Source organism: Mercurialis annua, linkage group LG3, assembly GCF_937616625.2.
Source record: "Mercurialis annua linkage group LG3, ddMerAnnu1.2, whole genome shotgun sequence".
In the NCBI taxonomy this organism is placed as follows: Eukaryota; Viridiplantae; Streptophyta; class Magnoliopsida; order Malpighiales; family Euphorbiaceae; genus Mercurialis; species Mercurialis annua.
This window is the reverse complement of record NC_065572.1, coordinates 3,784,912-3,807,197: the sequence shown is the minus strand read 5'-3', so window position 1 is coordinate 3,807,197 and position 22,286 is coordinate 3,784,912. Positions and strand designations below refer to the sequence as shown.

Sequence of the window (22,286 nt, the reverse complement as noted above, 5' to 3'; positions counted from 1 at the left end):
TTTAATCAATTAGATCAAAAACTCTCTTAATTTAAGTCAAATAACTCTCATATATATACTTCAAACGTGTACTTATTTGAATATAAGATACAAATTTGATGATATAGTTGATTAAAATAATCTATTGACCCCAAAATACAATTTTGGAAACGTAATTAACTAAAAAATAAAAAATAATATATTTAATTTTGAGATACAAGTTTAAAGACCAGGTTGATCTTTTATTCGATATATGAAAGTTTAGCGATGCTTCTTTTACTTCTCTCTAAAAAAATGTATGCTCTCTAAAAAACTAATTAAATTTTTTGTTTTTTCAGTGAAAAGGTTGCGATTTTCAAGTTAGGTTGGAAATTACAGTTTTTTTGCTGATACATATATATTTATTTCTGTTTTATGGGTTTTTTAATAAAAAAATTATGATCCTAGAGATTAATGTGTTTTTTGTGTGTGTTTTTATGATATTTAAGTTTGAGTATGTAAATCTTTGAACTGTTCAAAACTTTTTGACGATTAATCAAACTTCAAATTCAATTTTTTTTTTATATTTAGGGTTTTTTTGGAGTTTGATTGAAGTATATTATAAAATAAAAAAAGCTAATTAATAGTTTTTGGCTGAAGACTAAACCAATTAATATCGTAAAGGGTGCACGAGATCTTTTCAAGTTACTTTACGACGACAATAATATTCAATACGACAACTGGTATGTCTAATCTGTGATTTTTTTTTAAAATTGACATTTAATTTATACTAATGTATTATAATATTACCTTGACGTTATCTATCTTTGGGGAAAAAATATATACACATATGACCTTTGATTTTAATAATTTTTTATTGTAAAATGGTACTTGACGTCATTAAAAATGATATAATAAATCATCTTTTAACAGATTATTATTTTACTGTTTCCTCTGCTGATGTGGGTGATATATAACATATACATGATATTTTATTAAATATGAATATGAATTGTTTATTTTACCGTTGTCTCTACTTATTGATCAACGGGGTCCATCTATTTTATTAATTTAGTTTTAAATTTAATTTAATTCAATAAATACTAATTTTATTATTTATTATTTGATTTTTTTGTACTTTTTTAAATATACCTTTTTAGTTAATATTTAATAAAGTCTTAATTCTATTACTCCATTAATGAAATATGCATTATCACACAAAAAAATAATATCATATGGTATATTTTATATAATAATTAAGGTGAATTAAAAAAATATAATAATTAATTAGGCAGGCAGCCATTATAGAATGCTAAATTAATTATTGCCACAAAAATTAGTAATCGTCACTTTGGTTTTCCAAATTAGTATAAATTCTCACTTCTTGGAAATTCACTCCATCTACTCCCATTCTCTATATAAAAACACTGCACTTACAAGAACAAATCATCAGCCAAAAACTATTAATTAGTTTCTCTAATCTTCAAGATTAATCACTAATCTCAAGCCAAATGGGCAAGCTTAGCAATAAGCAATTCTTGCAACATCAGCCAAAAACACTACTTAGACCCACCAAAAACAACAAAAAACCGATCAAGATTACTTATATTTCGAGCCCAACATTGTTTAAAGTTACCAATGCTTCTGAGTTTCGAGCAATTGTTCAAGAATTGACTGGCAAAAATTCCAAAGATTTTGATAATATTTTGCAATCTAGTCCTTCCAAACAACTAATTACTACTAAATGTGAAAAAATTAGTAGTTTGGATGGCATAATTAATTCATCTTCTTCATTAGGAAGGACTGATAGTTTCTTATGGAGAGAGATTTTTGCAGAAAGCTTTATGTGAATTTCAGTTTAATTAGTTAAACTCTTTGCTCAATATGTTTAATGCAGATATAAATAAATCAATTTGTTTTATCTTCCTATGGTGGAATTAGAAGGAAATTTAAAAACATTACAAATTATTGTGATTCTTACATGTCTAAATTTCAGATTTTATTTATATAGTATTGTCTTATATTTGAAAATTAATTTAAAAATATCTTCATTGTAATTGACATAATTCATATAATTTTGATTTTTATAAATTTAATCAAGAAAATTAATTTCACTATTTTAGCTCAATTTTATATTAACACCAATTCTAGCTCAATTTCTTATAATAAAGGGAGAGTGAATCGAACTTAAGACTCACATATCGAATAAATGGAGCAGCCTTTTTAAAAAAATTATATTCCAATTAATTTTGAATCTCTTACGGAAGATAAAGTTCTAATTCAAATTTAAATAACTACAAAATTTGTATTGATATGTGATATAATGCACTAATTTTTGTACGGAAGTTATATAGTACTAGTAAAATAACTCTCACTTTGCTTCGGAGTTAGTTGAGATAAAATTAAAATTTGAACTTAAATTTAAGAACATAAATTACAATATTGTTAAATGTTTAGAAAAAATATGGTCATTATAATACACAAAACTGAACATATGAACAGATGATCTTTCATTTCAATATTAAAATTGGCATGATGGTATAAAGAATTAATCCGTAAATTGTATTAAGTGTCGATAAAAATGATGTTATTAGTAATATAATCAAATATTTATTTAAAATTAATTAAGCTAAGTTAATTATTAAGATGAAGACAAAATTATTAGTAATTTATTGAATTTTTTGAGTCGAGATTTATTCTTTATTCTTTTTTAATTTTCATCCCCCACCCTAAAATAGAAAATTACTAATTTAATGTCTACACGTTTATTCTAAAATAATTTTCTATAATTCAATTTTTAATGCAATTTGTTTATGACCTTAATTACATTTTAAATATCATATAAATATTTAATCTACTGAAAAAATATTTATTAATTAATTTGATTTTTCTAAAAACATCTTTACATTATATTGTTTTTTACAATTTTACCATGAGATTTAATTTTTTTTTGAATGGTTTCATCCCTCGAGCAAAAAAATCGCTCCAAATTGAAAATTTAGGATAAAAATTGAAAGTCGAAAATACAAAATACAAAATAGAGTAAATTTGATAACTTTATAAAATTAGGATGGAATTGAAAAAATGTTAAAAGTTCAGTAGTTTTTAAGACATTTAAATATCAAGTATCCCAAAGAAAGAAAGCCTTCTAGATCAAGAGATATGAAGAACATATGGATATGTTAAAAAGCTAGTCGCATAATATAAGGTATTGAAGTTCTTTATGTTATTCATTTAAAATAAATTTGAACATAACACTATTTTATGTCAAGGAAGCTTCCATAACATTAGTAATTTGTCAACCAAATTTAACAATTCCAAAAGTTCAATTTAAGCATATTCCAATTTCAATAATCCGTGGGTCTGTAGAGTATGTGTCACCAAGTTTTAGTCCAAAATATATCCTTATTTTCTACAATTAATCCAACATTTCTATAACAATATTATTGACCTTGACTCTAACTAGTTACACGTGATATATCTATATTCAGGACCGTTTGGATTATGGATTTTAAAATTTATAGAATGTAGATCGATAATTTATATATTTTACCATACGTATAAAATATAAAATATATTTAAATTGTAACAATCCATCATTTATTAAAAATGATGAATTTCAACTTTTTCATCTAATAGATGGAAAATTAAATAACGAATTTTGGAGAATATAGAGGACTCTCACATTCTATGAATTTCCGCACGATGAATTTTTATGAAATTTATAGATTGTGTAAAATTTATAAATTTTATTTTTACAAAATCTACCAATTCAAACGGGGCTTTATAATTTATAGCAAAGAAAATATTAGCATTAACCATAAAAATATAATTATTATAGTTTGCCAAAAAAAGTTAATTGTATAAATTTGTCTATTAAAAATAAATAAATTTGTGCAAACACAAAAATCAACAAACGTCATGTTAATTTAACTACTTTAACAATGACATACACTGCCCACAGTTAGTGGCTATATTATATACATCAAAAATTAATTAAAATATTCATATTTTGGAGGCACATGTGCCTAAAATTAAATACTTTGAATTTGGATTTGGATTTAGATAAAATTGTGAATGTTGATGGGGATTTTAACTTTTAAATAGTTCAAGTGTCATCCTTAAAATCTACAATTAGGCTAAAAGATACCAAATTTATTTCTAGTAGGGCAGATTAACAAATACTATATTTATTATGATACAATACATCAATTTTTGGTAGGGCGGCATGAGCCATTGGGAAAGTTTAGTTAGGTTCTGTGAAGGTTTATGGCTGCAAAATCGTGGTTAATTGATCACACATTTAAGTATAATTTTTTAAATTTTCCAATTTTCTAAGAAATTGCTGGGAAGACGAGGAATACCTTTTCAAATTCTCTACCAGAAATGGGACTATCTTTATGAATGTCAATTTTATTATTAATTTGATGTAGCTAGGATATTGACATGAGTTCTATAATCTCGTCATAATTTCAAAAGTTTAAAATTTTATATTGATTATCAAGTCATCATAATTTTAAGTATATTATCTAACAAACATTTCACATTTTAAAAAATACGTCGTGACAATTATCATTAGGAGATAAAAGTAAAATGATATAATTTTAGCGGTTAATCATCGATTATCTTTAATTGTTTTTTATAATGTTAATATTTTTAATTGTTCTATCAACATTCCTTCCACAATCACTAACTATTTTTTCTTTTTTCTCTTTTTTTTTAATTTCCTGATTTACTTATTATGATCGTTTACTATATATGACCGTCAATTATCAGCTACTTCTCATTAATTTTTCATTCTTTTCGGTATTAATGTTTTTTAATCGTTTCATTCTCTCTCCTTTTCCGGTGATTTTTTGGCTCTCTTATCTTTATTTTCTGATTCCGCTACTTATTATAATCATTTAATACATGCATGCATACCATTTTGACAAAAAAAATGTTAGGCTAAAAAATGAAATAATAACTTCCCCTTTCTCTTATAATGATAGCCAAAATCATTATGGCCATTGGCTATTAGCTACTCTAAGGACTGCAGCAAAAAATGTTAGTTATTTTTGTCACAATCATTGTTTTATAATTAATTAGTCTCAAACATGAAAGTGAAAATGATGATTTATAGGCAGCCATTTTAGAAAGTCTAGCACATATTTCTCCAGTCATCATCTTGTTCTTTTTTCCATTTTTGTCTTCTTCTTTCAAAATCACCATTATTTCTTGGAAACTCGGTCTCTAATTATTCCATTTCATTCCCTATATAATCTTGCAAATCAAACCACTCAATCACCAAAAATACAATCCAAAATTAGTTTTCTCTAATCTTTACATATTAATCCAAAATGGGCAAGATTACTGGCTCTAGTAAGCAACATTTTCAAGAAAATCTTGGTAAGAGTATAAAACCTATCAAGAACAAGAAAAAACCAATCAAGATTACTTATATTTCTAATCCAACATTGTTTCGAGCAACGAATGCTTCCGATTTTCGAGCAATTGTTCAAGAATTGACTGGCAAAGATTCCAAAGTTTTAGATTTTGCTTGTGATGATCATAGTAATGAAACTAGCCAAGGTCCTAGCATTGAAACTCCAAGTTTGAAGATTGAGAGTGACATTACGGACGATGTGTTTTCGAGCTATACGTCGTCTTCTTCGTTAGAAAGCGTAGAAGATAGTTTCTTTTGGAAAAATGTTTCAGAAGGATTCTTTGATTTTAATAATACTAATCATGTTTTTGTGTGATTTTAGTTCTGTTTCTTGTTTGTTTCTCGAGAAAAATAAAAATGATGAAGAACAAAGTAGATCAAAATGTAACCTATGATACACTAGCATAGCATTCACAAGTCTAACCACTTCAAAACAACATAGCTTTCTACGCAAGCAAGTTCCTGATTTCCGTTTTCTTTTTTCTTCTTCTCTCTAAATTAACTTCCTGACTAAATTCTAGGGTAGTTACCAAATCATAATTTGTCGAACTCTGATCTTTAATTCCCATCATCATTTGATTTTAAGTAAAGAGTTTCGCCACCGTCGCTGCCTTGGCCTCCAGAGCTGCCACCTCGTCCCTCACCGGATCCTGCACTCCCCATATCTTGCTTGCTTCCACCACCAATTCTGCCGCTAGCATCGCGGCTGAAATCAGGAAACCCGGACCCTATCCCGAGAGCTCCTCCGCCGCTGCCTCCTGCAGTGCTGGCCTCACTTTGCAGCATGTGGAGCCCTGAACTTCCACCAGAGCTCATTCCGAGCTGGCTGTGCAAGGCCTGTTGTTGCTGTAGTGCTGCAAATTGCTGTTGAGTGTACATCATAGAGGATCTTGCTGCCATAAGAGATTGTGGTGTCATCTGCTGAGCTTGTTGGTGCTGCATATAGTGTGCTCCTGGCTGCATAATGCCACTAGAAGAAAACTGCAGGAAATTTACCAATATAAAATCAGTAATTGTGATATTGCATTTGATGATTTTATGTAGCACAGAAACAGAAATGTTATAAAGAAAATGTCATGAATGGAAACAACAAAACAATATATTTTACAAGAAAAGGTGATAAAAATAGAGTTTCAGAGTTTATAATTATTTTTGTAGGCGAAAACAAAAACAAAACACAAACGAAAACGCAGGACTTGAGAAGTTTACATGCAACTTTAGGATGATTTAACCTGCCTCTGGATAGTTTGTAAGTACTAAAAGATACCAAATTAATATCGAATTCAGATACAAATACGTTTCAAACAAACATATATACCTGAGAATGCATGGTAGGAGGTTGGGGTTGAGAATCGGCAATTGCAGCCAGGTACATAAGGTTTCTTTGTAACCTAGCCTGGTTCCTGCAACAAACAAATAATCTTTTCTCAATACAAACAGCTGCAATACTTAGGACAAAAAGGCCTATTCTGTTCTTTTTCTTTCACGTCTTCAATGATCATGTAATTATTTTAATTACTCATGATTCAATATGTATTAAAATCTCATTGTACAACAGAAAAGAGTTTCTGAAACTAGTTATTGTTTCTGTTAATCTGAAATTATAGAGACAGTTAATATGAATTCAATTTCATGAATGGACCAGGCATAGTGAATATGAAATTCCTATAACAAGACAAGATGCAAAATGGAAAACTCCAATTTGAACTCAGAAAAGAACAGTTCTTACTCTGCGCATTCACTGATTTTCCCCGAATTCTGGCTTTCAACAATCTTTAAAATCAATGATTTGTTTTCATCCAGATACTGCATGCACAAAGAAAGAACAGGCAGAAAATTAAGATATGCACATGATTAGATGTGGGCAAATAGTGTTACAAAACTTGAACAGACAGTGCGAAAGCTGCAAATCACAACTTTGGTCGCATGCCAAATTGTTTATAAGCCAGAAAAATGTAAAATGGGTCAAACAATTTAGAATAAAAATCCTTAAATCTTTAACATTGTACATATTCTCCGGTTAATTTAGCGATTTTCCTAGAGCTCCAAGGAGGTTGAAATCACAAAGCATTTACATATATGTAAGCTAAATTAGTACTTTGCAGTTTGCAAATTTACTTTAGCAGAAGAAGCCAATGAGGGATCAACAAAAGTCCATAGCATTCATTAACGAGATGCGTTTTCGTACATTTCAGTATATAGACAATCCCATGTTAGTCTCCAAGTGAAAATTCATTGCAAGGGCACAATACAATGTCATGAAAAATGTAGAAACGTTTATTAGACAGAAGGACCACTTCAGAAAGATATTGCATATCAAGATAGGACCACATGAGTAATTTATCTAAACAAAATTAAATGATTATAAATCATATAGACAAGATTTAGAAAGGACCATCCAAAAATGTCAAGAAATACTGCCTATGGACTACTCTTAATGTATCCATATATCCTGATAATGACTACCAATGACAAGAAAAGGTCAGTACTTAGATATTCATAATTTTATAAGAAAGCTCCATCAAACTCAGTATGATCTTTACTCAAATTCTCAAAAACACCCTCTCATGTATCCGTTTCCGCATTCTAGCATTTCGTTTACCCGTAATTTGAATCCACGGTATCAGGTTCGATTAGGCCTTCCCATAGTAATTAAAGGGGGAACCAACAGTTTCAATTAGTGGCTTCTTCAGGTCCTAAAACCATCTAGCCAGATTAGTGAACAGAACCATTCACTTGAAACAATTTATGAATGTTTCAGTTTTGATCCTTTTAGTGTTTCTAGTCATCTTTTTATGGCCTTGATGATAATTTTGTTTCCACAAGGAAACCTTAAGAAACTGAAACTTCAAGACTTGCTTGCTCTAAAGACCAAGACAATAAATCTCAGTTCTTAAGTCTATGTGATGTACCCATTATGCTATTTGAATGTTAAGGGCTAAACTCTACATACATTGTTTATTTTATGCAATGTAGCTAGCTAATCATTTAGTAGAACATTAGCAAGAACAGAAAGAGACAGGAAAAACAAGTAACTCCATAATGAGTAATTAATGAGATCCACCAACATAAAAACCCAAGATTGACTGAACCACTAACAACAATCCATTGTGCAATAAGAGAATGACATATATCATTCACAGGCAGCAACACTTTGAATATACAGCACCAAAAGCCAAGTTTTTTCTGCTGAAAATCAATGACATGCTTAACAAAAAAGCAGGCAAGGATATGGAACAACAAGTACTAAACATATTCTAAATCTTCTGCTGCTGGAAAAGTTATCGAGTAGAAAAGTTGCAGGATTACATACAGGAATATACAAATAAAAAAAACTGGAGATGAGAAATGTCAGAAAGGAGCAGTAAAATATAGGCAGCTACCCATTTATTGGTGATGAGAAGAAAAGAAAATAGTACAAAGAAGAACTACCCAGTTACCAGAAACGACCAAAAATCTGAGTAACAGAATAAAAATCATGAAAAACCATCTTACACACATAAAAAATAAACAACCTTTACGCAACAAAAAGAAAAAAAGGTGCCACTGAGGTATAAAAAGCAACAGAACATCCTTAAAAATGGACCAGACTCAGCAAAAAAGAGAGCAGAAACACAAGGATTGAGTTAAGAAGATTGAGCAAACCTGTTGAATATGATCAGTGGTGACGTTGTTAGGATAATAAGCGGCCATCATGGGCTGCATCTGCATCAGGTGCTGCTGCATTTTTTTTCTTTACTTATAGAGATAGATAGAGTGTCTGATTTCGCTTTCTGGGTGAGTAAATTTCTTGCGCTCAAACAGACAGATATTCAGACAGAGAGAGGAGGAGTGAGTAAGAGACAGTGTAATTAATGTAATGTAATGTAGCTCTCTGTAAGATATTATGATGATTTATATGAGTAAAAGGGAGAGTTTTTTTTTTTTATGGGAATATAATATTGTGTGGGAGAGGCGTCACGTGATTAAGGAGAAAGGACAAGACATACATGAAGTGGTCAGAATTAGAAAGAGAGCGAGGCTGGTAAATGGCAATGCTAATGGTCATGGTCATGGTCATGGTGGTGGGGATGCTCTCACATTTAACATCACTCTCGTCTTGGACCGCCTGTGTTTTAAGTTTTAACTCTTTTTTACTATTTTTATTATACATCAGTAAATCATTTTAAAAATACTAACGTTTTTTTTCTGTTATTCATCCGGTTTCCAAAGTTTTACCCTGAATAATCCGGATCGACCCGCGTCACGCATCTGACAAGTGGGTGACTCTGCCGGCAGGAATTTTCTGCATTCACAAGACTGGAACTTGAGATCTTACTTAAACGATATCAAGCCGCTAATCACTTGAACCAAATTCCGTTGGTAAATATTAATATTCTTTTTGTATTAAATCTTTCCGTTAAATAAATAAATTTCTACTCTTTTCTATAAAGATAAAAGTTAATATGTTACCAATTGGGGTTGGTACAAGTGGTAAGCGGTTTGGTATCGCTTAAACAATGTCTCGGGTTCAAGTGCTTGTGAATGCAGAAAATTCTCACTGGTAGACTCATCCACCATGCCAGGTGAGCGACGCGGATCGGATCCGGATTAGTCAGGGCGAAACTTTGGAAACTGGATGGGCTTACCAAAAAAAATAGTTAATATGTCCTCTATAAAAATAGAAATAAATATATTTTTAAAAAGAGTTACAAAAAATTTATTAATTATAAATAATTTAATTTTTTAATAATGAAGCTTTATTATAAGCTTTTAATAGTGGTGAATTTTAAAATAATTTTTATGAATTACTAGCTAGTACAGATTTCGAAAAAAAAAAAAAAAAAACTAGCCAGTACAGATAAACAGCTGAAGCATGAGCAGCATTTTTAATGCAAGTGACGTAGTAATTCGGCATCAGATTCTTTTACCTGCGTCAGTTCAATTTCAATCCTCTCCAAACACATTCCCCTACGCTCTTCTCACTAATTACTACTAGTATAATTCTAATTTTTGTTTAAACTAATTGTTTAAGTTTAATTTGATTTTATTTCAAAAAAATTATAAATATAATCTCTCTATTTAAATTCAAAGCAGCGTCTAAAATACTAAAAGTAATTTAAAGTTTGTGATTTAGATGTAATCACGTGATGTTGATATTATATAATAAGATGGCCTAAATAAAAAGATTTGGTTGTCACTCATGCATTTGGGGGTTATAGTACAATGATTACAAAAACCATATCTTAAAAAAATCAATAATTACACCAATTTGTTGTTTACTGTTAGCTGTCTTAAAATTTTATTATTTTTCAGACAGTAAGATACTTGACTCAGAATTTCTGTCAAGATATTAACGACGTTAAATCCTGCAAATAAAAAACTGGAGAACTAACACTGTTTCTGTAACTAGTCAAAAAACACTGTTTCCATAACAGTACTGAAAATTCTTTGGGCAGTTATGCCCCTGATAAATAACAGTACTCAGAGCAGAAGCATTTCAATAGGGACGAAAGTGAAGGACATAAGTAAGAAAATGAGAAAAGATGTAATAGAGTAGGTCAAATTAGAGTGTATATGCCAATGCCAGGTTGCTGCCGTATGTCCTATGTAATCTAAGGCTACTTTAACCATTCTAGGCTAGCTCAATCCTGACAGTTTTTTTATATTTTACTTTATTTATTTTAAATTATTATTTCCATTTTTTCAAAAAAAAGATCATTTGTATTTTTAAAGTTTATTTTCAGGATCAAGTAAACTCTCAATTTCTAAAAAAAAATTCAAATATAATCCCAATATCTTAAAAAATGCACAAACAGACCTCCATTGTGACTTACAATAAGACGTTAGGTGCTTGCTTGTCGCAATTGAGAGGTCTAGTTGTCGAAATTTGAAGGCTTGATTGTTCATTTTTAAAAATGTTACAGGAATATTTGAACCTTTTCAGTGTTAAAGTTTTATTGATCGTTGAGTCAAATTTGAAGGGCATAAATGACTTTTTAATCTTAAAATGAAGCATAACATATAAGAGAGTGTAGAAAAATTGATAAATTTAATAAATCTAAAGAGACAATTTTAATTTAATAAATTTTATTGAACTCCATTTTTTGTTGGAACAAAATGAGCATAAGATATAAGAGAGTACACTCATTTCATAAACAAAACTATAATCATGATTGAATTCATAATTCAAAGGTAATGAGTTCCCATTCTGGAGTTTTATGAAGCATAGTTTGGTGCAAGATAAGAGATAGAGAATTATTGAACAAAAGTTGGGAAATATGAATGATTTAATCTTGAAAGGAAGCATAACATAGGTAGGAGAATGGGACCCGAGGTTCACATGCTGCATACAATACAAGTGCAGTACAGTCCATTTCTGAGTGGCTACAGATAAAAAGAGAGGTCAAACTGACCCCAATTTTGGCTGAGGAATCTTATTGCACTCTTCAACTCAGCACACACACATAGCTAAGAATAAGCAAACCATAGCTTTAAAACCCCAACAAAATTGATAAGACCTCTCACCTAACAAATTGAAGAGAAAGATACCAAAATAATAGCAATGGGTCAAAATGATTGAGTTTGGTGATGCTCCCACAGACCCAAACATGATGGGTGGTTAGGGTAAAATTCCAAACCTGTCTTTTCTATTCACTTCATCCAACTATGTCTGCCTGCTTCCTTGTCCCTACTTCTATTTCTGTTTTTCTCTTCATTTATGGCCCTTCACGCGCTTCATTTTTGTTATGCGGTTCCAACGTTCATCTCCGTAAGAGTTCGATTCGTACTCGTTCGTATTCTAAACAATGTGTTCAAATTTAATTATACAAAAATCAGGACAGTCATATATTTTTTTATCCTTATAGTTTCATAAGCTTCTAACTCTAAAAATGAATCTAAGTATGGTTCGTGTTGAGCTAGTGTTTTTTTATTTAGACGTGAAATGATCCACGCTCTTGTTTGTTTGTTTAAACGCTAAATGAGCTGAGTTCGTATTCTGCTCATCTTTGTTTGTTTAGACGCTAAATAAACCGAGCTCGTTTTCAACTCGTGTTCGTTTGTTTATACGCTAAATAAGCTGAGTTCGTATTCTGCTCGTGTTTGTTTGTTTAGACGCTAAATAAACCGAGCTTGTTTTCAACTCGTGTTCGTTTGTTTATACGCTAAATGAGAGGTCGTGTTCGTTTGTTTAGATGCTAGAAGAGCTGAATATGTGTTCACACGTTTGGATGCTAAATGAACTCGTGCAAGACCTCTATTTAGCAATTAAATGAACAAACACGAGTTGAATACGAGTCGAATATAAACACTATAAACTATTAATAAACATAGCATATAAATACCCATCCAAATATCAAACGAACATGAACCATTATAAACATTTTGCTCATATAACAAGCTAAATATGATTCATAAAAAAAAACAAGCTAAATATGAACACTACACATTTCGGTTTGGTTCAATTTATCTACAGCCTTACTCTTTTCTTTGTTTCAAAGACTGTTTATTTTTGCATAATTTTTAGATATTACTATCTTATTGTATGGTTCTATAAGTTTTGGTGCAGAGGAATAAACAATGAAGTTAAAATTTACTACTAAATTGATTGTTTTCACTAAATAGCTTTAACCTTCATTTATAAGCTAGTTTTTTTTAATAATTTAACGTGAGATTACTTGTATTCTTCTTCGAAAACAACTCCATCTAGACTGGCTGTTTGTTGCGGAATGTGAAAGAGTTTGCATGCTCATTTTTTAAAAATCGATCAACAAATGTTAACTAAGCTGTTTTAAATTTGATACTACTACTATTAATATTTGTTTTTGACTAAGCTGTTTTTAAATTTGATACTACTAGTATTATTAAATAGTACAATAACCAATGCAATGTACAATAAATAAGATGCTCGAAATGCGAGAAGGAATAAATACCCTTCTGCCTCTAATTATTTTGTTTGAAGCATCTACGCAGTGTTTTGCATGAAATAAAAAAATAAAAATAAAAAAGTGGTTCCAGTGTGATGGGGATTGAAGCTAGTTGAAAAGAGTGCCAATACATACATAATGCCTAGGTTTTGGGTTCATTTTTGGACAGCTCATTTATTTCTTAGGATAAGTGTTGTGTTTTGTTCATTATTTTAAGGATAAAAGTAATATTTTTTCTTTTATTTTTTTTTCAAAAAAAAAAGAATAATTATTTTCTCAACAATTTTATACATTGCAAACAATCTCTTTAAATTTTCGAAAAAATCATTTTTAAATTCTTTTAGTTTATTTTCTACCACTTGAATCCTTGCACCTTTAGTTACTTTTATATTTTTTTTAAATAAAATGTATTTATACTATTTAAAATATTAAAGCCCAAATAGTAAAAATAAAATAAAAGATATTATATATTATTTATAAATAATTTGAAGTATTTTTATTGTACCTTGTGTCTAATTTTAAGCTATGACACAACTCACATGTTCTTTTCTACTTGTTTCACTATTCATTTTTTTGCCATTTTCATGTTTATTTTTCTGCATTTCATTTTGCCATGTACATTTTACTCTTTCTACTTGTCTCTGCTCTAGCAATTATGACCACCATCCTCTTGTCTTATACTATTAAATTTCAGCTAAATGCTAAAGCAAATAGTATGATTTTAATGGATCCATTCTTCACTTTTTTTTTTTGGCCAAATCCATCTAGAGATTTTTATACTTCACAATTTTTTCAAAGGTCCTTATATTTTATTTTTATATTATCTAATTCTTCTACTTATTTATTTTTTATTTTTCGAGTTTTTTTTTTTGAATTTTTTTTCAGTCTTTTTATATTACTGGAGGAAACAAAAATTGTAAGTAAAGAGACTGGATTTTTTTTTAAAAAAACTTGAAAATCGAAAATAGATAAATAGAAGTAGCGGTTTCCTCTCCCCTCTCTCTCAAATAGAAAACTCTAGCCGTCAAGCGTTTTTTCTTTTGTTTTTTGCTTCGCCTGCCATCAATGGTTTATTTTTTCCGTTGGCGGTAGCCATTTCTTTTTTATTGCTTTAAAATAAAATAAATGACCGACTCCTTTTCATCTTTTTCATTTTGGTTGGTAAACCTATCGACAAGACACATCAATTTCAATATATATACAAATACAAATCAGAGATGGATCAAAACCTTCAAAGATTGAAGATAAAATCGTTAGGTTATATTAATTTTTTTTGATAATTATTTAACAGCGATTGTTTTTCTTTTTTGAAAGTTTTGATGTTTTTTTATATGAAAGATTTGTTGTTTTTTATGAAGAGTTTGTGAGTCTTCCGTTAGACAGAAAAGGATTGGATCTTATTAGAGCAGTTATGTAATTTTGATTTATTTTGTAAGGCGATCTGCGAATCAAGGTTTATATCTTGTTCCATGTCAGGTCATTAGAAACGGTTATGCCTTTTCTGAGTTCTTGCACCTGTAACTGCTCTTTATTATTAATGAAAGATTATTCGATTGTCAAAAAAAAAAGATAAATAGAGGTAGTATGTCACGACCCAAATTATTGAGCCGAGACCGGCGCTAGGGAATGGGAGTGGTAGCTCCGAAACCCGTAGCAAGCCTAAAACCACTCTAACTTTTTCGCGGAAACGCAAACACAACTATCCATAGACATATAATAAGAAAGACACGTTTACAATCATAACATAACATCATATATAGACACATCATCGATACAATCATAGTGGGCATTTCACTTCCGTAACTGGTACGTACTAGCCCATCTATCGATCAATACAAAAACTGACAACCAAAAGATGTCACATCAAACAAACATTAAACACGTACACAACCTATAAGACCTAACTATACTAGGCTAAGACTCGTCACACATATACTACTGCAGCACCAAGGGGACTTGTACCCAGCACACCAAAGACGGTCTGTCTGATCCGACTCTATACACCTGAAAAACATCAATGTGAGGGGTCAGTATTTGGGGAAATACTGAGTGAGAAAACACATTACTAAGGTATTATAGAAAATAACATCGCGTTTAAAACAAAACACATATATACAAACATATTATACTTCAAGCATTTGATCCGATCGAAACCCTAGTCTCTTAGCATGCATACTGAACACCATCACAACATTTAACGATCGATCGATCGATATGAGTCCGGGATAGTTCAACCAGTCGACTCGCAGATACAAGCCCCGGGATAGTTCAACCAGATAGGCCTTGTATCGCATGCACAAACAAGTATGATAAACGACCCATGAAATCTCTATCTATGACTTACCCGGACGCTGGTGATCACACAGCCTATTGACACCCAATAGGTAGCTTGTTTCCCCCGGATCATATACTAGTTTTCACAATCTATATATATTCGATACGATGCACAAATTCATTTCTATCGATAAAATACTATAGCATGCGATGTAGTTTAATATTATACTTATAATATAAAAACTATCTATTGCGTAATAATACTCAAAGTAAAGTTTAACTCACAGTGACCGCAATCCAAGAAATGATATGATCGATCTGATAGTACGCTCTCGCTAGTCCGCCTCTACTGACTTCACTACTCGCTGACACGTCTGATAAATCGTTAATAGTTAGACGTGATTCTCAAAGTCCGAAACCCGTCTTTTCACGTCCAATTACTCTAAACGTCAAACACTTAGGTCAATTATAGTTTGTATACGCGTGGGGGCGAATTGGGGTGCACGGGTTTGCGTTTTAGTGGGTGCACGATCGTAAAACCAAGTACACGTTCGTGCACCTCAAGAGTACACGTTCGTGTACTTTTAGTACACGTTCGTGCACCAGGAAAAGTGCACGTTCGTGTACTTCAGGTACACGTTCGTGTACCTTGCTAGGTGCACGTTCGTGTACTTCAAGTACACGTTCGGGCACCCGTGGTACACGGTCGTGTACCACGTGCACAGCCCCGGAAATCAGATTTTCCGGGGTTTCGCCACAACCCCGACGTGCTTCACACACCCACACTCAATACCCATATCTCGGTTTCTTCAAAAACTCCATAAAAACCTTAAAAACGTCAAATTTCAACTTAAACTTAATCCTAACTTAAAACAGCCAACAAACCATCATTTTCATACCAAAACCCGATCTCTTACCTTAATTTGATAACCGGAGATGATAGAGCTTTCAATTCTGAAGAAATCGCCGCTTGAATCACTCGAATCGGACGTCGAACGGCGAAACGGCGGCGAAACGTATCGATCGCCACTTTCTTCTTCCTTTCTCTGTTTCTTTAACCTTCTGATCATTCCTTATTCTTAAGGAAACATATATATAGTTTGGCAAATTTGCCACTTTAATCCTTCATTTCTTTAGCTTAAACCATTTCTCTTTTAAACTTTCAATTTTAACTAAACGGTTATTTATTCATTTAAACTCGAATGTTTACGTATTATTTATATCCCAATAAATAATACTACTCCAAAAATAATTATTTCCGTCGATAATCTTCCAATTTCTATTCTCGGGGCTAAATTGGCTAATTTGCACTTTGGTCCTTGAATTCTTCAAAATTTACAATTTAGCCCAAAATGAATCCGCGTCCAAATTTTAAAAGGTCTCCGATTGACCTGAAACTTTTACCACCAATACTATAAAACATTTCGCGGACCTTGGCGAAATAATTCCATTTTCGGACTTAACTGGTTAAATTACCACTTTAGTCCCTGAACTCTAGTTTGTAACTTTTCTTGATATTTTTCCTTATTTTCTTATTCTAATCCTCAAACATATACGTCTTACTCCATATTATCCTTTTCTTTAATATCCAATATCTTTATCTCTGCAACTCCGGTCCTTCTCTGCCGGACACGTTGCACTAAACGGCACCTGAACTTACAGGGTATTACATTCTTCCCCCCTTATAAAAATTCGTCCTCGAATTTTCATACAACCTTTTTACTTATCTTAAACCCTTGACCCTTTTCATTTGTTCCTTATTTAACATTCAATACTATGTACTTTGTATTCCATCACACGCTTTCTTGACTCGTCGCTCCTATCCTTGTACATCTATCGCCGATATCCTTATTAAATCCGACGTCTTTCTAATATCACACAATATCCACCTCATCTTATCATAAGGGCAATCTTCTATCTTCAAAGCATAAACTATAAATCGATTCCTATACTCAACTATCCTCTTTTCATACTCCTATCATACAATATGAACGTCCTAGTTCACCATCCAATCATTTTCATTCCGCTATTCACGTACATCTATCATTTATTTCTCTTATACAAACTTCATCCTTCATATCCACTTCTTCTCTTATATCCTTGTTTAAGATCTTTGACATCCCGTCAAAGAAATACTTACTTTCTAACACATCACTAATCAGGTACATATCACTGTCCAACGTATTCACGATCTTAACTATATACTAGCTCGTTAACTCGAAACTAAGTTCATATCCTATAAGCATAACGTCTATATTTTCGCAACGATACGTATTCATTCGCTTCTTGGTCTTGATCGCAGCTGGCTCGCGAGCACTTCACTTCCGTCACAGAGTTCTGGTCTAGGTATACTTACATGAAAACAAAACTCTTTCAAAACTCTTTCGATAAAACGATTCATTTTGAACTTTAAATCAAATTTCATTTTCATTTTAACAAAATTGTGCACTAGGGTGATGACGTCTCTCATCCCCAAAGAGTTGCCACATCTCACCTTTTCGTCCGAACATAATGCATATGATGCATGTCCTATTGATGTATGTACAGATATATGTAGTGATGCACTTCTATCAATGTCGTGGCACTTATCGATGACTATCGCGGGTCTAGGCACAACTATGTTTTCAAAATCGTTTACACAAACAACTTTCAAAAAGTTTTAAACTTCGAGTTTTGTAAGTTCTCTAGACATTTAAACTCTGTACACGGTAGGTTCTTCCACTTCTGTAACTTCATACTTCTTCTTCATGCACATCTCGACATTTCGATAATTCGATTTCGATACCATCTATACATCGTATACGTATTTCGCAAAGAAACAAACAAAGGTTTCACAATCCATCGATCATACTTGTCATAATGAAACAAACAAGAATTTCACAATCCATCGATCATACTTATCATAATGAAACAAACAAGAATTCTCAATCAATCAAAAATTCACAATCAATCAGCTCGATCTTAAAACAAATAATACAAACGACTTGGATCAGACATGGCTCAATTCTATAGCTGCAGTAGTTCCTAGCTTAGTCTAATGACCTAATACCTAGGAACAAACAAACATCAATCACAGACTTGCAGTGGTATCATGGACCAACTGCACTCAAATCACATATTAGCAGAGGTAACTGGACCAACTGCTCTGATACCAACTTTGTCACGACCCAAATTATTGAGCCGAGACCGGCGCTAGGGAATGGGAGTGGTAGCTCCGAAACCCGTAGCAAGCCTAAAACCACTCTAACTTTTTCGCGGAAACGCAAACACAACTATCCATAGACATATAATAAGAAAGACACGTTTACAATCATAACATAACATCATATATAGACACATCATCGATACAATCATAGTGGGCATTTCACTTCCGTAACTGGTACGTACTAGCCCATCTATCGATCAATACAAAAACTGACAACCAAAAGATGTCACATCAAACAAACATTAAACACGTACACAACCTATAAGACCTAACTATACTAGGCTAAGACTCGTCACACATATACTACTGCAGCACCAAGGGGACTTGTACCCAGCACACCAAAGACGGTCTGTCTGATCCGACTCTATACACCTGAAAAACATCAATGTGAGGGGTCAGTATTTGGGGAAATACTGAGTGAGAAAACACATTACTAAGGTATTATAGAAAATAACATCGCGTTTAAAACAAAACACATATATACAAACATATTATACTTCAAGCATTTGATCCGATCGAAACCCTAGTCTCTTAGCATGCATACTGAACACCATCACAACATTTAACGATCGATCGATCGATATGAGTCCGGGATAGTTCAACCAGTCGACTCGCAGATACAAGCCCCGGGATAGTTCAACCAGATAGGCCTTGTATCGCATGCACAAACAAGTATGATAAACGACCCATGAAATCTCTATCTATGACTTACCCGGACGCTGGTGATCACACAGCCTATTGACACCCAATAGGTAGCTTGTTTCCCCCGGATCATATACTAGTTTTCACAATCTATATATATTCGATACGATGCACAAATTCATTTCTATCGATAAAATACTATAGCATGCGATGTAGTTTAATATTATACTTATAATATAAAAACTATCTATTGCGTAATAATACTCAAAGTAAAGTTTAACTCACAGTGACCGCAATCCAAGAAATGATATGATCGATCTGATAGTACGCTCTCGCTAGTCCGCCTCTACTGACTTCACTACTCGCTGACACGTCTGATAAATCGTTAATAGTTAGACGTGATTCTCAAAGTCCGAAACCCGTCTTTTCACGTCCAATTACTCTAAACGTCAAACACTTAGGTCAATTATAGTTTGTATACGCGTGGGGGCGAATTGGGGTGCACGGGTTTGCGTTTTAGTGGGTGCACGATCGTAAAACCAAGTACACGTTCGTGCACCTCAAGAGTACACGTTCGTGTACTTTTAGTACACGTTCGTGCACCAGGAAAAGTGCACGTTCGTGTACTTCAGGTACACGTTCGTGTACCTTGCTAGGTGCACGTTCGTGTACTTCAAGTACACGTTCGGGCACCCGTGGTACACGGTCGTGTACCACGTGCACAGCCCCGGAAATCAGATTTTCCGGGGTTTCGCCACAACCCCGACGTGCTTCACACACCCACACTCAATACCCATATCTCGGTTTCTTCAAAAACGCCATAAAAACCTTAAAAACGTCAAATTTCAACTTAAACTTAATCCTAACTTAAAACAGCCAACAAACCATCATTTTCATACCAAAACCCGATCTCTTACCTTAATTTGATAACCGGAGATGATAGAGCTTTCAATTCTGAAGAAATCGCCGCTTGAATCACTCGAATCGGACGTCGAACGGCGAAACGGCGGCGAAACGTATCGATCGCCACTTTCTTCTTCCTTTCTCTGTTTCTTTAACCTTCTGATCATTCCTTATTCTTAAGGAAACATATATATAGTTTGGCAAATTTGCCACTTTAATCCTTCATTTCTTTAGCTTAAACCATTTCTCTTTTAAACTTTCAATTTTAACTAAACGGTTATTTATTCATTTAAACTCGAATGTTTACGTATTATTTATATCCCAATAAATAATACTACTCCAAAAATAATTATTTCCGTCGATAATCTTCCAATTTCTATTCTCGGGGCTAAATTGGCTAATTTGCACTTTGGTCCTTGAATTCTTCAAAATTTACAATTTAGCCCAAAATGAATCCGCGTCCAAATTTTAAAAGGTCTCCGATTGACCTGAAACTTTTACCACCAATACTATAAAACATTTCGCGGACCTTGGCGAAATAATTCCATTTTCGGACTTAACTGGTTAAATTACCACTTTAGTCCCTGAACTCTAGTTTGTAACTTTTCTTGATATTTTTCCTTATTTTCTTATTCTAATCCTCAAACATATACGTCTTACTCCATATTATCCTTTTCTTTAATATCCAATATCTTTATCTCTGCAACTCCGGTCCTTCTCTGCCGGACACGTTGCACTAAACGGCACCTGAACTTACAGGGTATTACATAGTAGATCATACAAAAATTAAGTATAAGAACTTCTGAAAAAAGTATAAAGTACAGAAATCTCTAGACGGATAAAGCCTTTTTTTTATGATTCTTCACTTGTTCAGTTAATCCAATCTATTGATTTGTTTGAGGAAATTATTACCCTATTATCTTCTTTTTAAAAGTTAATTATACATAAAATTAATACCTTTAAAATAAATTATAATTTTATCACGAGCTTTAAATTATTAATTTTGTTTATTTTTAATTTTAATAACAATATTATTATCGAAAAATTCGTTTATAGCTGACGTGGAGACCGGAGGATGACGTATCACGAAAATTCATATTTTACAAATTATAAATCTAATTATAAAAAATTATAATTATCTAATAAAATAAAGATAATTTTTAAACGGTTATGTAATTATAAAAATTTAAAAAGTGGTAATTATAATTTAGTATAAATATGGTGATTTTATAAATATATAAAGTGTGCTTATAGAAGTTCTTTTTTTTTTACTATTTAAAATCTACCACAGACCTATCAAAAGAACCAGTAAAATCTATTTTTTATAAAAAAATAAAAAATATATTTTAAGTAAAATTTTAGGTTTCTGTAAACAGTCTCATAAAAGAAAGAGGAAATTACACCATTTACCAAAAAAAATGAAAATAATTATAAAAGTACATGTTGACTTTTTTCATTTACAAAAATATTAATAATATTTACAAAAGTACAAAAAAATAAAAAATAATATCAAACATACGGTGTATACTGTGCGTATAATGTCAGTATACTAATAAACTAACATTATATCAATATTATACCAAAATTATACCAACATTATACATACTGAGATTTTATTAATATTAAATAAAAATTTACCAAAATTACATCAAATCATTTACTAAAAATTAAATTAATAATATACCAAAATTATACCAACAATATACCAAGAGTGTACACATCAAAATATATTGAAATTTTATTATTACATCAACATTACACCACATCGCATACTAAATATTAACCTAACGATATACTAAAATTATACCAACAATATACAAATTCTCTAGTTCATTACCAACTATAGTGAAAAATACATATAAAAAAAATATACATGTTATCAACTAGAAAATATATATAAAAATTTATAATTAATATACTGAAAATATACTGAAATTATACCAATAATAAACCATATATTATTTTTAAATTA

The 22,286-nt window shown here is 31.6% G+C and overlaps 2 protein-coding genes across 2 annotated transcripts; one reads left to right on the top strand and one right to left on the bottom strand.

The window, feature by feature from the left end:
* The first annotated feature begins 5,128 nt into the window (after positions 1-5,128).
* On the top strand, positions 5,129-5,704 carry LOC126675288 (uncharacterized). The gene has a single exon (XM_050369902.2). The coding sequence runs from the start codon at positions 5,298-5,300 to the stop codon at positions 5,697-5,699; it is 402 nt and encodes a 133-aa protein (XP_050225859.1). The 5' UTR covers positions 5,129-5,297; the 3' UTR covers positions 5,700-5,704.
* Positions 5,705-5,756: 52 nt separating this feature from the next.
* LOC126675287 (GRF1-interacting factor 1) lies at positions 5,757-9,251 on the bottom strand. Its single transcript, XM_050369901.2, has 4 exons — positions 9,029-9,251; positions 7,113-7,189; positions 6,702-6,786; positions 5,757-6,364 (listed from the first exon to the last, which is right to left on the bottom strand). The coding sequence occupies exons 1-4, from the start codon at positions 9,107-9,109 to the stop codon at positions 5,942-5,944; spliced, it is 666 nt and encodes a 221-aa protein (XP_050225858.1). The 5' UTR covers positions 9,110-9,251; the 3' UTR covers positions 5,757-5,941.
* Positions 9,252-22,286: the final 13,035 nt, after the last annotated feature.